At 37.6% G+C, this 16,709-nt stretch overlaps 1 protein-coding gene and 1 pseudogene across 2 annotated transcripts; one reads left to right on the top strand and one right to left on the bottom strand.

Annotated features, from left to right (window-relative positions):
• Window positions 1-152: 152 nt before the first annotated feature.
• On the bottom strand, window positions 153-3,378 carry LOC121299137 (annotated as a pseudogene).
• Window positions 3,379-4,919: 1,541 nt separating this feature from the next.
• Window positions 4,920-12,326, top strand: LOC121298775 (ras-like protein family member 12). Of its 2 annotated transcripts, none has more exons than XM_041225982.1 (6): window positions 4,920-5,446; window positions 5,733-5,884; window positions 6,980-7,036; window positions 9,145-9,218; window positions 9,604-9,794; window positions 10,344-12,326. In XM_041225982.1, the coding sequence occupies exons 1-6, from the start codon at window positions 5,427-5,429 to the stop codon at window positions 10,681-10,683; spliced, it is 834 nt and encodes a 277-aa protein (XP_041081916.1). In that variant the 5' UTR covers window positions 4,920-5,426; the 3' UTR covers window positions 10,684-12,326. The 2 variants fall into 2 exon arrangements, with proteins under 2 accessions (XP_041081916.1, XP_041081917.1); XM_041225983.1 differs by having other exon boundaries at window positions 4,923-5,446; window positions 5,757-5,884; window positions 10,344-12,324.
• The last annotated feature ends 4,383 nt before the right edge of the window (window positions 12,327-16,709 follow it).

Raw genomic sequence — 16,709 nt, 5'->3', positions numbered from 1 at the left:
CACCGAGTCTAAAGAAAAGCAGCTGTTTCTTCACTTGTTTCACTTTGAATAGTACCAATGACCTTCACTTGATTTTGAATAATCGGTTCATGCAGCACCAACACTTAATCATTACATTTCTTTCTTTTTATTTTTGCCAGTTTTTTTTTTTTTTTTTTTTTTTTTCATATGCAGTACTATTTAATGTTTCATAGTTCTGGATGAACTTTAACACATTTTACTGGTCCTTTTGTTAAAGTTCACAAATGTTCCAACTGCGTGTTTAGGATTACAGGCTGGATTGAATTACAGAATGAACTGCAATGTCTAACAAAAGTGTTATTACAAAGGACATCTGAGGAAGTAAAAGAAATAATCTATTAAAGATTTCTATCTTGCGATGATGGCTTTTCTTTAATCCTGTTGCTATTATTAACACACCCACACTCTGAATGTAAAGAGCCTGCATGAAGAACAGTTATCTCCTGACCATATTTTCCTTGGAGGATGGAATTTTTTTGCACAGGATTTATTAGCTTGCTTGTTATATAATGCAATAAGAGAGAATAAAAACATGTTTATAATTAAGTTTACATTCCTTCTCTCTCAAGGGATTTATTAGCAAGGAACTAGCAAAGAAATGTACTGTACATCAAATGCAATAACTCCTACAGGTCAAAGCTCTCGCACTTTAGACTCTACAATATTGCGGATCTACAGACAGGTCTAGGAAATGAAAACAGCAGACTGGTAGTCCAATGAAGGAAACACAACTGACCAGTTAACCAGGCCCTTGGACTGTTTTGTTTTTGCCATAATGGAAAACAAAAACTAGTAGAAAGGAAGCACAACCAAACAACATATATATGTATTTTTTTCCTTCTACACTAGCTCTTCTCAAACTTTGCACCTGCAAGCTTGTGTATTTTCAACTTCTATGTTGGTCCAATAAAATCAATCAAATTCAGGAGTGTTTACCTCTGGATCATTGCAACTAACATAGCACATTGAACATTAAAAGAGAATCGTTGCCAAAGTGCTCCGGTAATTGCAGTTGTGTTTGGTTGCTGTGCTCATACACCCCAAAGACTTTACGCCCTGCGTCCAAAATCAGATCAGGAACCTGGGGTTCATAAAATAGGGTGTTGATTATCAAAACTGGAAAGACATTTTAAAGGCCTAAGTGTTTGGAACATTTGTTTCCGTGTCCACAGAGAGCACAGGGAGATATGAATCAAACAGTCTACACAAGTCAATACACACACAAAAAACTTAAGAAGCCACTGACCACAGCAATGGGAAATACGTGCCTCTGTGATCATCTACAAAAAACAAAACAGTTCAGAGGTCAATCAGAAAGGAGTTTTGTGGGGAATAAATTGAAACATTTCAGACACTTCAATTTTCACAGGGGTGGGGGTAGGGGTAAGAAAACTGCTATTGGCTTATTCAGGAATATGTCTACACTGGGTTATTTATATTACATTCAAATTACAAAACAAAAACTCCAAAAGTGTCTCTGGTACACCACTGTAAACGTATGAAAACAAACCAATAGGAAAGTAAATGTGTTTTGGAGATAACAGCTTTGTTGTTTGGAAAACAAGCAACATCCTTAAAAAAAATACTGCACTACTTCATTTATATCTGGTGTCTGTCATTTTCAGAAACATGTGTCCTTGGTTAACCCAAGTAGACTGACGCCTGTCTGACCAGCTACTTATTCTGAAGCGTGAGAAGCGTTAACTGAAATGAAGGTTTTTGATATTTTGTTTTTGTGCTTCTCTTTCAGTCTTGCCTTTCATACAGGCAGGTGACGTCTCAAACCTCCTTTCTAAACTTGTGTTCCATATTGGAACTTCAGAAGCCCTGATGCACCAGAAAGAGAACGGGACAGTACACAGTGGCTATGTTCAGGTCCAGCTCCCGTTAGGGTAGATATCCTCTGGCTCTTGTTGACCTGTGTGGATTATACAGTCAGTGGGAAGGTCATCACTGCTCCTCTTTGGTACTCTCAAGAAACATGTCTGCAAGGAGCCGCACCATCGATAGCCCTGCATTTCTTTCTTGGGTTTCCACATGTTCTCCTCCACAGAATAAACAAGAGTCAGCATTCGGTTTACTGTGAACACAGAATCCCCCTTGACCACAAATGTGAACAGGGCGCCTTTGCAGTTCACGTACTGCCCAGCCATCACCGTCCATTGCAGGATGGTAATATTAAAACAGTCTATCACACATCTCAAAAAATCATCGGGGAGGCCGTTTCGCTTCACATAGAGGTTGTCCCTATGGGCCACCATATAGTGTCCATAGCTCTGAGGTCTTATTAAAGTTGTTATGAGAAGCCACTGATCTTTACCCGGGTCGTACTCATAAATGTCTGTTGTGTGTGTTGGTTCCACAAGCAAACAAACATCCTTCCCATCGCCTGGGCACATGCAGCCCCAGCGGCAGGGCGTGGCAGGTGCGAAACAAAAGACCACGTGTCTGTTGAGACGTGGTATCTCTCCACTGATGCAACAATCCTTCTGTCATACTCTCCTCCTATTGCATAACGGTAACCATTGAGTCCCATCAATGTCAGGTTGTAGAGAAGCTGCTGAGGGCTGGAAAAGTGGCTCCAGGTATTTCCTTCAGGATCGTAACAGAAACTTAACTCCACCATCTGCTTGCTGATGCCATAGACCCCTCCAACAATGTACAGTTTGTTGTCTAAGACAGTCTTGCCTGCCAGGGCAAGTCAGTTAAGGTTTTCCACGTCTGGCTGTCTTCATCCAAATAGCAAACAGACCTCAAGGAATCTTGTACAAAGGTGGGTGACTAGATCCCAACAGCAATAAATGTACTGGGAATGAAAGAGTCAACATAGTCCAGAAGATCCACGGGAAGACATTTCAAAGCTTCTTTTAAATGCAAATACATGTCCCTAATGAACAGAGTGCATCTGTGGTACAGATCCAGCAGGCCATATGTGGATGCAGAGTGATAAATCTCAATGCAGTTACTGGAATTAACTAAATTAATTAGATGTTTGGCAAGCGACTTCACTTGTAGAAACGCGGCACATTCTACGGCTTCAATGATTTCATCACAGCTGGCCTCTCACCTCCCAGGACCTTAAGCATGATATCAAACCCTCAGCAGGTGAATTTCCTCTTGCTGGCATTCTCGCATCCCCGACTCAAAGAGAGCATGGAAATACTTACAGTTCTCTGACAGCAAGACCTTGTCAATGGCAAAAAGGCTGTCTTCCACTATAACATGTAATGTGGCCATAAATGCAGGACCCAGCTTTTTTTTTTATTGCAGTCTGAGCAATGCAGGGACTTTATTCATCTTTGCACAGATTATTATTTTAAAATACAATATACAGGAAAGACAAATAAACCAAGTCAAACGGTGTTTACCTGAAAAGATTGTGAAGATTTCCCATGCCCCGCAGGATAGAGCTGTGTTGTTGAATTGGCTGCGCTTTGATTTTTATAAATAGAACCTGGCTAAAGATTGCAGCAGCATGTGTGCACGCAGATGTCTCAGATTTAAAGGGACATATAGCTTCACCAACTAGTAAGTAAATCCATGTGTATACGTTACAGTACTTCCAAGAATACAAGAGTTCCAATACTAATTGGTTGGTAGTATAGATGTATGTATGCATATGTTTTTAAGATGATGCCAGACAGAATTTATATTAACCTCTATTTCTGAAGTTAAATGATTACTTTGCAGAAACCTACATTTCCTATCAACACAGGAATAGGCTTGAGGAATGTATAGCATTGCATTGACCGTTCCAGCAGCTACAATTCTGCTGTTTTTAGGGCTCGTTAATATAATATCACAAACTGATATCATGTGAGGAAATATTCTGATCTGCTGATATTAAAGAAATAGGTCCTTGTCTTGTTTTTGTCATTATTCTTTTTGCAAAACTATTTTTTAAGCAAAGAAGGAAGGCAGATGTGCCCCAGATGTGGCTTGTTAGCCTGGCTTTTTGACTTTGAGTCAACATTTTAATGAGTCGTGTTTTAGGGTGGGTTGTGATTCATTATGTATCTACTGTACTTGGAAACTACACAGCAATAAAGAGCTAGTTAAAGACTGTGATTCGTGATTAAACTCTAGAAGTCTTAGTCATTGACGTGTCCTCTTGTCAGGATAGTTTTTGTTAAGTTTGCAGTAGATATACATATTGAACAGTATATATTGAACACATATTGAACAGTATTCCAAATATCCCACGCCAAGCATTACTTGTGGGTCATGCAAGGGTATACTGAACCACATTCACTGAACAATGTACTATGCCTTGCATCTGTTTACTAGAGTCAGAGTTCTGCAAGTGAATACTAAATCATGTTTTTGAATGATCATATGTGTCTATGTGTGTATGTATATATGTGTGTGTGTGTGTGTGTGTGTGTGTCTTATTTCTACATAGCATAGCTACATTACAGTTTAAGCTACACCACTAGTGTATTGTTTAGACATGATTCAGAATTGACCCTGTTTATATAATTTAATTTCAATGCCCCAAATTACTTTTTGCATAGTTTTATGGTTATTTTATACAAAAGTATATGATTGTTATTTATTTATTTAGCGACTTACAGGTGTTAAAGGGCAATATTAACAGCCGAAGCCCGTATATATATATATATAATATATATATATTTTATATATATATATATATATATATATATATATATATATATATATATATATATATATATATATATATATATATATATAATATATATATATAATATAGCTAACGTTACTTTGTTTAGATTGACGCTGTTATTTCACGAGGCTGTGTCACATTTTTGAGTAAACTTAATTGAGAATGAACTGTGGTATCTTCCATACAAGGAATTTGGCAGCAAATCAAATACGTAAGCATGTGCATTCTTCTGTAATTCTTTTTTTTTCCTTCCTTCATTCAAAGCCAACGTTTTTCATTCATCCAGCAAAAGTCTGTGGATCACATTTTTTCCCCCGAGGTCTGTGCATTGTTTATGCAATGGGTCTTGTTTGTAATGCTTTGTAGTAGATTTTAAAAAAATAAATAAATAAATACATAAATAAATAAAAATAGACGAGATACACGTTGCGTCGCTTGAATAGAAGGACCGTCCGAGAAGAACATTTTGTTGCAGAGATTTGTAGAGGGGCCCGAGGAACAACCGGCTCTTCAATCAGAGGTTCCTCTTCATCTTCAGATTATATACATCATCACTGCTCATAAGAGTCGACGGAAAGGGTCCAAATTTTACACCAGAACATAAGGCATCAGGGGAATTGAAGCACTTAAACACCAAGTGTTGGAAGCCCGAGAGTCGATGCAGGTTTTTTTTAAACGCAACACTGTGAAATGTGAGTAGCGCTTCAACAAGAGTTGAGCTACACATTCAGAGGTAGAGGAGACTTATCCACTGAAACTTATGTTTGAGGAAAATAAGAGGTGAGACAATTTCTTTTTTTTTTCTTTTTTTAGAACGGGAGTGCACGAACTTTAATTTAATTGATCACAACATTATTCATAGTTTACACAATGTTGTAATTACAAATAAACAACTAAATACCACACATATCCCTGGTAATGAATTCACTGAATACATTTGAAAAAGATTTGTTTCTTGTTACGCAGATTGTCACCTGGTGAATGCACTGCAGATATGAATATATAGCGGATGTGGATGAAGTTATATTTTACTGATGCTGTAAATTATCTTTTTGGGAATCCACAGTGATGTCTATATATCACCTTTCAGGCAGAGGATGTCATCCATGTTTGGTAAATCGAGATCTTGCAGTGTTGTTAATTTGTCTACCATCCCAGACCGAGGTCTGAATGAATGCAATATAGCAGTGTTAGGATGCAGAGGATCGGGAAAATCTGGTAATTATTATTATTATTATTATTATTATTATTATTATTATTATTATTATTATTATTATTATTCATTCATTCATTCATTTATTCATGCGCATTTTACATTGCTAAGTAATACTTTGGTAAATAGTTTGCATTGCGTGTATTTATTGAGTGATGTTTATTTTGTAGCTGTATCACTTTTTAATAAATTGGTAAAGTGTCAGTCACGGGTGTGGACAACACAATCCCTGTAATTAGGGCTAGTTTTTGGGTTATTTTTGATCACTTGGGAAATAATCCCGATCCCTTTAATTATAAAAACTAGTTTTCGGGTTATTTTGACAGGGAAATTTGTATAATATATAATATATATATATATATATATATATATATATATATATATATATATATATATATATATATATATATATATATATATATATATATATATATATATATAATCTTCTTAATCAAAAACTAATCCCGAAAGGAAGTTGTTTGTATTTACCATCATATCTTGACTGAGTTGACAAACGACGTGCATTGATCTCGCATGATTCTATTTGAACCTGGATTTCGTTCTGGTTCTAATCGCCGCATCAGTTTCCACTGCGTTAGTTTCTAGTAGCCCGTCGCTAATTTAAACAATCTGGTATTCAGTTAAGGCTTAACAACTTTTAATTAAGACAAATGGAAAATAAAAACTGAAAACCTGAAGCTCTACCTGTAATTAATTCAAATACAGTATAATCTGCTGTGATTACTAAGTAGCACTACGTAAACAGAATCCTTGGGGGACACATGAAAATGTTATAATAAACTTTTTCTAACTACAAAAATCACCAAATCTTGATTCAAGTCCCTCTTTCAGTGTTAACGGTGTCCCTCAGAATGCTTGTTAAAGTGACTGCTCTACTTGCAAACGTAATGCTTTAGTTTTTTGTTTTGTTTTGTTTTTTTGTACAACCAGTACTTTGCCTACAGTGTTTGTAGGGTTAAAGCCAATATTTTAATAAACTGTTTATTTCCTGGCATGTCTGAAACTGTAAACCACTTTCATCTGTTGTGAAGTTTGTTGAAACACAAGACTAAACAGGATCTATTTTTTGTTTCCTGTAGCTTTGACTGTGAAGTTTCTCACCAAAAGATTCATCAGTGAATATGATCCAAATTTGGGTAGGTTTCAGTTTTTAAAGGATTTAGAAATACGAAACTAATTTACTTTATAAACTAAAATTCAATTAAATATGTTTTGACTAGAAGGCTTTTTCAGTGTCTTTAAAATTGTTTTAGGATATATATATATATATATATATATATATATATATATATATATATATATATAGTATCTGTGCATCAGTGTATGATGTCAGCTTGCTTTCTTTCTGTTTTGAATGCTCAATAACATATTTAAGGACTGTAGGGAAAGTATTCAGTCTTGAGTTATGAAGTGCTTCAAATTCCTTGATAAAAGAGCATTAACTGGTGATACACCAAAGCAATGTTTGGTTATGTGTAAGCAAGACCCTTTAACCTTTGGTGCTTCCTAACCTGCAACGCAGCTGTGAAGTGGAGATAGTGGAGACTGCAAAAGAGACATCACAACTGATAAATGCAATGTAATGTTGTTTTCTATCAATGCTCCTGTCTTACAAAATTGTTTAAAAAAAAAAAACTAGTAATTGTAGTTTATGACGCATACAAGAGTTCTACAAATGTGTAATGCAAGAAACATTAGCAAATTGAAAACTGCACTTCAAAATAAAGTGCAAGTAAATGTGTTGTTCATGTATATATGCTATAAATAATGAAACATAAAGAAGACTGAATTCACTCTACAGGAGAATTCCAGATTTCCCAAATCCAGCCTATAAAATACTTTACACAAATACCCCAAATTAAGTCCAAAGTTGTTCTTGTTAAAAAACTTCAAAACATATAGAGGAGCCCTTCAGTTTGAAACAGAAAAAGTTCTACTTTAGTATAGTTTGCAACATGAGAGATGCTGAATTGCAAAGGGCTGCTTAGGTTACATGTTACATAACCGCACATTCTGCTTTGCTCTATGATCAGTTAATCCTCTGGTTTCAAGGAATGTGGTTGATTTGAAATGCCTTGTACCCATTGGTCTGTTGGCTGTTTCCACCTTGCTTGCCGTGCTTCCCGCTGATTGACTGCTGCATGGGGATACGAGATGAGTTTAATGCCTGGATTGCGTGCCGCTCTCAGCCGGCAGCTCCCGGGCAGGGAGGGGGGATTTGGAGACCTTGGCAAGACTAACAGCAAAATGCTTAACAGATGACAAAGTCTGCAGAAAAGTCTACGTATCTCACAGGCTTTTCATTATTTTTCCACTTGCTTGAGTAAATACACTCATTTGTATGTGACCAAACACAGGACAAAACAAATAAGTGCAGGATATTTATTATGGAGATTAGCATATTAGGGAAACAATCCAAGAAGTGAGTAAAGGCCTAATAATTCAAGTGTACTGTTTGTAATTCATTTTCAAAAGATAAGATGGTCAGAAAGGCTATATGTCTTTATTTCCCAGTTGAGATATGAGCTAGTTATTTATCAACGTTTGTAATTATTATACCGGCTCTGCCCATTAATCATATGAATCAAGGTTACAATGATCTTTACAGCTTTCTCTCAGGCCAAAGGGAATGATTTAAAATCTTATTAGCACTGGTATGTGAAGCAGAAATCCCTCACCGCTGCCCTTACAACAGTGGTTACTTTCTTTCTAATTTGACTGAAGAACTGAAGACAGAAACATTGAACCTGCATGCTCTTTTTCACTCATCACATAAATGTATGTGCAGTGCACAGAACTGTGACAACCCACATACAAGTTTCCCATAGTGAAAGCATGGTAAAGCCTAGTTAAGCACTGTAAAGCACAGCAAGGTAAAGCATATTTAAAAAAAAAACATGGCAAACTATAGTAAATGCCTAGTATAACCATGGGGAAACTGCAAATATACTGTGGTCAAATTTTATAAGGAAATGAATACATTTATTGAGAGAATTACAGAAAGGAAATCCCATTCTCCTGGATGCTGCATGCTAGTTTATACAAAGTTTTTGTCTGTTTCGATGACTGTAAATAATTGTCTGGAGATGAGCTGTTGGCTACAGTATCCCATTGGGTGTCTAGTCCTAGAATTTTGTTGCATAGTTTATTTAAGATGATTGTCATATTTATGTTGTCCATACTAGACCCATAACCCTGTTCACACAAAAACGCAAGAGCAACAACATCTCCTTGTCTGTTACAGAAGATACTTACACCTCAGAAGAAATTGTGGATCAGCAGACGGTTCTTCTGAAAGTCATGGATACGGCGGACCAGGTAGATGAACCACAAACAGTCTGGAATTCTCTGTCTTCTCTAACAGTTCAGTCAGCAGGGCCGGGGTTAGCTGCCTCACTCAGCGACTGGTACTCATTAAAATACCTGCTCATTAAATGTTCTGGTTTTATGGTAGAAACTGCTTGTTGGCATGTTGGTTTTCCCAAAATACACACTGTACTTCATAGCAAAGAAGTGATGTAATGCTTCTACTAAATATCATAAATTGATTTTTTTTTTTTTTATGTTTTCCGACATCAGATGTAGTTAATGATGGACTTTTATTTTAGAGACCCTAAGTTTAAACCACAAACCCGCTCATTAGAACAGGGATTCACCATGTTAGAGGGTGGATTTAAGGACTCTGGTTTGTTCTTATTTGTAGGATGGGCCTGTGAACTGTGAACGCTACCTTAACTGGGCCAACGCCTTCATAGTGGTGTACAGCATTGAGAACAGAAGGAGTTTCGAAGCGTGCCGTCTGTACCTGGACACTGTGTCCATCCACACTAAGGGAGTGCAGCAGGAGTACCCAGTCATTCTACTGGGGAACAAACTGGACATGGAAAGATACAGGTCATTGCAAAATAAAAGTCACAAAATCCTACTAAGATTTTCATTTGACATGTTTATTTTTACTGTACCGAGTTGTAACAGTGAAGTCAATGTTAGCAATAACATCCAAGATCCAGAAACGGGTCAAGTGTGTTACTGTAAGTATGTGTACATATTGTTAATTCCATGAGCCTGAACTGGCATGTTTGGACTAGACAAGTTTTGAAAGCAAAGCAATGCCAGATTACACACATATTTCAAATGGGTTGAAATTGTCTTTCTCTACTTACAGCAAAAAAAAAAAAAAACAAGCTTGCCTATAAAGTAGAATAGTGTAGTAGTGTTTTATATCCAGTATCTTTATCTAAATGGCTGTGAAAAGTGACAATTTTAACCAATCTTGTATTATGTCTAAGCAGAGGGACTAATATCAGGTAAATAGATTCAAATATGTACCTTAGAAAAGGCTGGCCCAGGGGTGCTTATACCTGCTGCACAGTTTTGTTGTGTTATGGCAGCAGGATAATAAAGGGTCTCTTTTCTTCTATTGTTTGGCTTTGCCCCTTTCAGACAGGTCAGCAAGTCCGATGGGCTGTCATTGGCCTCCAAGTATGGCTGTTTGTTTTACGAGGTGTCGGCCTGCCTGGACTTCGACTCGGTGCAGCGTGTGTTTCACGAGGCCGCCCGCGAGGTCAAGCGCGAGACGGAGAGGAGCCTGCCGGTGCGGCCGCTCTTCATCAGCGAGGAGAAGGCGGTCGTGAGCCTGTCTTCCGCCACGGCCCTCCCCGCCAACTACAAAGAGCTGCCCTCCGTCGCCCAGGCCAAAGTCATCACCGTCAAGTCCTCCCGAGCGCAGAGCAAGAGGAGGGCCCCAACGCTTACCCTGCTCAAGGGCTTCAAGATATTTTAACCACTTGAACGCAGACTCAGTTCAGCAAACAGTCAAACCAAAAACCAAAACATTCAACCAAAACAGTCTATTCCTGTCATATGGGGCTGAAGCAGAAGAGGAGGAAGTGATATGATGGACACAGGAAGCTGCATGCGTGTGTGTGTGTGTGTGTGTGTGTTGAAAGGGGTGGGTAGGTGGTCAAAGCTTTATATTTTATCAGGAAAATATTGCCTCAAGCCTGCGGAGTGACTATCTCTACTATATTTTCTCTTTATGTTCTTCTGTGCATTGATTAGAAAACAAACATCCAGTGCCACCTGAAACAGTTGAAATGTTCTGCTGGAGTTACTGAATTTGAGGACTGCCCTCCAGTGGCGGATAAGGGTAACTACAGAAGCAGCTATGATTTAAGCATGCGGTAGCTGCTCCCCTCTCAATGTGGCTCAGTGTTTCAGATTCAAAACCTAGCCACCCACTTGTTGAATATAATGATGTGCAATGCCAAAACTGTTACAAAAACAGGGTGAATATATGTTCTAGGCAATTAGTAAAAATGAAACACACACATGGTACAGAGATATGATATAAGCAATTATGTGCTTTTCCCTTATATTTTACATGCTGTAAATATGGATACATTCTTAATATGCATAGTTTGCACAGCTGAGAAAGTAGCAAATAAGAGATAGCACAGCCTTGTGTACAGAATATTTAGTAGATGTTTAGTAACTTTTGAATGACTTTTTAAAAATAATGTTTCAAAGCATTGTAAAATACTGTTAATACAATACAATAACAACAATTATTAACAATAATAACCCTGTACTGAAATTTACTGAGTATCTCCATAGAAACACATTGCATGTATTTGAATAGTTTGTATGGATCTTTATTCAATTTAAAACACTCAGTACAGCAGTAGTTTCCAGCTCCACCCTTCACATCTGTTCCACAGTGATCACAGTATATCTCTTGGAAATTTATGAAAGATCACAGTTCAAAAAATATTTCTTAGCAAAATAAGTATGCAATGGATCATTTTATCTTCCATGTACTGTACTGTATTAAAAATACTGCAGACATTATCCCCATACAGTTGCATTTATATTTTTCAAATGAATGACTTTGTTGAGATCATTCAGAAGCTGGCAGATGATTTATGTGCACAGTGACGTCTGAATTAACTAGCTGTCAAAGGGAACTAAAGCTTTGTGTTCACTTAAGACAGGTGATGGTGTGTTCCACGGGTAATTACATAAAACAATAGCTTTGTATTAGATAGTGTTGAGTTCTTTATGGAGGGATCTCTACATGTAAAAATTACTTCAGATATTTTGGTGGATTATTTTTAAACCACCTCTAAAAACCAAACGTTGACAGGCAGGTAGGGTTTAAACAGTACATAAATAAATGATACTGCATTAGCATGCATGCCCAGTGTTAATGCAATGCTTTTTAGCTATCACTTGCTGATGGCATTCTTAGAAGCTAGTTATAAAAATAAGACATTTGTTTTGTTTTTCTTCTGACAAAGTCCAACCTGCAGGTTGATGAACTGAAAGGAATCTGGGTTTAGCTGCACGCCTGCCTTATCCTACATACGTTCACCACAGCCTATATTTGTGATTATGAAGAGGTCTGGAAGTAAATTTAACAAATGGCATACAGGTTATTCCAGATCAAGTGGACCAATGTGGGTCAATCAACCATATTTTTGTTGGGAAAACATTAAAATATACTTTCAAATTATAATAAGGTCATTACCTACCCTGGAATAATTGTCTTAAACTTATGTGTTTTACGTTTCAAACCCAAATTGAGAAAACAGACTTTGCTTCACATGAGCCAGAATGACCCGTATCTGATAAAGCATGTGTACAATAGAAATCCTATCTATATTCTAATATAACAAAACATGCATTGCATTGAATAATGCTTGACCTTTCAGAGTTTGACCATAATCTCGTTTCTGTTTCATGTCATTTGTCTCCACCGTCAATTCAAACAGCAGCGCACGCTTTTACACATCCTCCTCGCGATCGTCTTGGAAGAGGGACACGTTCCCGTCCTTCCACTGGATCGTGATGTTGCCTGTTTTAGGGGAGTCCAACGCAGCAGTCTTTGACGGTGGTTTGTGGCTGAAAGGGTCGTGTGTTTGTTTCTCCTGCTCCAGCGTGCGTTCCATCTCCAGGGGCTTTTCTGCTTTCGATGCTGCCTTGTATTGTGCAATAACCTTCCTGTTTCTAAACAACGGAATCAATTTGTAAGCAACTTATTTAAAGGGTAGATGAGGCGTGTCGTGGAGGGCTATTCCACTCCAGGTTTTACAAGTAAAATTATATAATGAACTGCTTCAGGGTCTGGATGGGGGTTTAATTGGTTCAATGAAATTTAGAACAGGGTTGGAACAAAGACCAGGAATGGTGATGCCACCCCTCGGGTAGATTCAATAACTTACTTTTTTTTTTTTTTTTTTTTTAATAGCAGCGTTAATTGCCTGTTCTATAACGCTACTCGTATCAATCTTCCTTATATAAGACAATATGTCCTGAAAATGCCACTGTTAACATTCTTTCAGACTTTAATTGAAATCACCCCTGTACATTCTGATTGCAGGTTGCATTAGGGGAAATTCTGCACAGGTTGTATTGATCGATTGATTCCTCCTCTTTGCGTGTTACAGTAAGACCAGCCGGGAAACAGGCTACTCACTCAGTCAGCCTCTGCAAATTTGAAGCGGTACTTACTTAGCTGCCATTGAGCTGAGTCCCAAGATAAGAAAACCTGACAGCAGTGCTGCAAATGACAAAGCCAGGATGGCATAATTCCATGAAGACGCTGTACACAAAATGAAAGAGAAAGCAGCTATGAAATCTGAAGAGATATTATTATTATTATTATTATTATTATTATTATTATTATTATTATTGCACGTACAACAGTTTGTTCAAGGTCAAAGTAGAGTATTTGTTATTTTGTAAGCTTTATTTTGTCGTTACTATACCTCAGACAGTTGACTAAATTGATATGTTTTACACACTGGTAAGTTAAACCCTGCTATAATGCCTGGTACTCCACGCTCAGGCATAATGTGTATACAATGAACAACATTCAATTTATTGGCTTTTCACTGTTTCCACTATCACTGTCTTGTTGCTGAACTTGAAAAGCTTACGAATCCTGCCCGATACCATTGTTAGACATACCGCTTTAACCCAAGTCCTCATTTTGTTTTATACAGCAGCAGAAAACGTCACGAATATAGTGTGTGCTTGCACAATATTAAAACCCTCATAAAAACTTTTGAACTGCTCTATAAAAACTTCTGAACTGCATGTAAAACTTCAGTGCAACACTACAAAGATTATAAAGAGACGCTCAGCTTTATGGCGTGATGGTCGCATTCCTAGAAATGTAAAATGTGCCATGTGGACGAGCTCACTTGATTTGCTCAAGGTCTGTTTTAACTGAACTAACTTCTCAGACGAGTCAATTTAAAGCTGTTGAGTTTGTGTTCAGTTTATCTTGGCAGAAGTACGTATTTGTCAAGCCCAGCACGCAGTTCACATTTAAACAGGCTATAATATGTGATTGTGATGGGGACAGCTAAGGAATGCAACCCCCCCACCCCCCTACCCCCCCCCCAAAAAACAGCCACCAAACAAATAAAAGGGCAGAAATAGAAGATCTGAATACAGCCACCGTTTAAACCCTTCCCTGGCGTATTGATTTTAAAGATCGTTGGTGCACAAAGCGCCATATTCTGCTATTATTTACAAAAATAATAAAATCAAAATGATATTTTATATAAGTTTACAGTATATGTTTTATATAGATACAAGCAAATTAGCAGTAAGCCTATTGTTGGACTCGAAAGACAACTTATCAAAAAGATTGTTAAAGCTGTCAACCCATCCACAATAACTAATTATTGCCTGTGCAGTAGTTAATCTTCCAATGTTATGGCTATAGAAGGTCATTAAAGCAGGCTCTAGTCTAAACTGCTAATGTTTCTATTGCGGTTCGTCCTGCACACAATACTTACGGTCCTCGGTACGGTAGAACCACAGTAACTTTTCCCTTTGCGCGTCAGTCATTCCCTCTGTCTGCATTTCACCTGCACGTGAAGCTGTGTCTGGCTGGGCCGTTTTCGAACCATGGGCTTTTCTTGTTGCTCTGTGTGGTTCTGCAATAAATACTTACATTACAACCAAAGTCAATGCCAAACTGACTATTTTATTGGAGTTTACTGTCATTCGAAGGACGCGCAATGGCCTTGGTTTATCTTTTGAAATGGTCTGAAGGACTTTAAGCCTAGGGACAAAAAGAAATATACTGTAAAGTAATTTGCCCAGTGCAAATACATAGACTGTTCTTTAACATGTATTTCATTCAGATCAGACCAGAACTTTGGTACCTAATTAACCTTAGACGTGGCAACTTAGACATTGTATCGAAGTACTGATTTGTTAAACAAGCCACATACCAAAAATCAGAAATGTAATGGGCAATCCTGTCAATGAAACTACAGACCTTTCAATCACTAAAGAACCCCAGGAAACCTTTTAAGCTATGCTTGCTTCAATTAGATTTCTTTCCTTTACACCCTGGCTGTACTGGGGAACTTCCTTAGAGGATACCATCACCTTGCTGACACTTACCCAGTCTCTCCTTGCAGATGTCAACGCCCCCAGTGGAACCCCTCCACTTTGAATTACTGCTCCTCTTGCTGGAGAGGATGGCAACCTTGCTCTCGTTGGCTGTCAGATAGTGTGAATTCGCCTTGGAGATAAGTCTCATGTTGTGGCAGTCCCACTGGAGGTGAGCTTCATTTTCACAGGCAGCGGACTGCACAGAATCTGTCTTGGGGGCTGAGAGACACTTCCCTGTAGCCATGTTGACTAAGAGGAGCCTGTCTCTCCAGAACCATTGCTGAAAACTGGAGTTCAAATCGCATTCCACTAATACCAGGCTGTCGCACTCAGACACAGCTTGCAAGCACAGGCTATGGTGAGCATTCTTGATAATAAAGCCTTTTGCACCTACAATTAAAATAATATTCTTTATCTTACACAAGAGTCATTTAAAAATGCCACTGGCAATTTTGTTACAAATTTGATTTTGTTATCCTCATACTGTAATGAACTAACATAACCGTACTGTTTTCTGCCATTGGTACATCAGCATTGAGGTATCATTCTAACAATAGTATTCCTTTCCAGAAACAAGTAAGAACATTGTATGCAAAAATGAAATGTCAATGATACAGATACACTACAGGTACAAATGATCCGCATTATCAGTGGTTTGTATTACCATGGAGCAGTGCGCAAAGGATGATCCAAATTCGGTACATTCTCCACATGGAAAACAATTTCAATTTAAATGGAATTCTGGGGAAACTAAAACAGTTAAAAAATATGATATTATTTTACTTTCAACAAAAAAAAAAAAAATAATATATATATATATATATATATATATATATATATATATATATATATATATATATATATATATATACCTATTTTTTACCATTACAAAATACACCCTAATTAGATATTATTTTTACATAATCAAGACATGTTCCAGACATTTGGCACAGGAACCCCACTGTCTCAGTACAGCACTTGGTAAAGAGACAGTAAACCATGTTTAAGAGCAGACATTTCAAGTGTCAGATTTCAAACAGCTCCGAGCAGGGTGGTATTAATTCAGAGTGTAACCCTGTTAATTCCTATTACAATTAAACACACCACAAACTTCAAACACAGGTTTTCCTGCTTTGAAAACAAATGCGGGACTCATGAAGTGGTGGCTTCATTTATGCATTTATTATTTATGAGATTAAATTCTCACCTTCACTCCATTGATGTTTTTGTAATTATTGTCAGAATTGTGATCCCACAACCAAATAGGAGAGAAGCTGTTCTGTGTGTGAGTCTAACACGCTGTCCACACTGGAAGGGGCTAGGAGCACATTTTATAGTTCTCAAGCCATCCAAAGTTCACATGGGAGGAGATCCCAGTTTTATTCAGTCTTG

The sequence above is a fragment of the Polyodon spathula genome, chromosome 24 (genome assembly GCF_017654505.1).
Source record: "Polyodon spathula isolate WHYD16114869_AA chromosome 24, ASM1765450v1, whole genome shotgun sequence".
Classification (NCBI taxonomy): Eukaryota; Metazoa; Chordata; class Actinopteri; order Acipenseriformes; family Polyodontidae; genus Polyodon; species Polyodon spathula.
The sequence above is the reverse complement of the archived record's forward strand: the minus strand, read 5'-3'. Positions and strand labels throughout refer to the sequence as shown.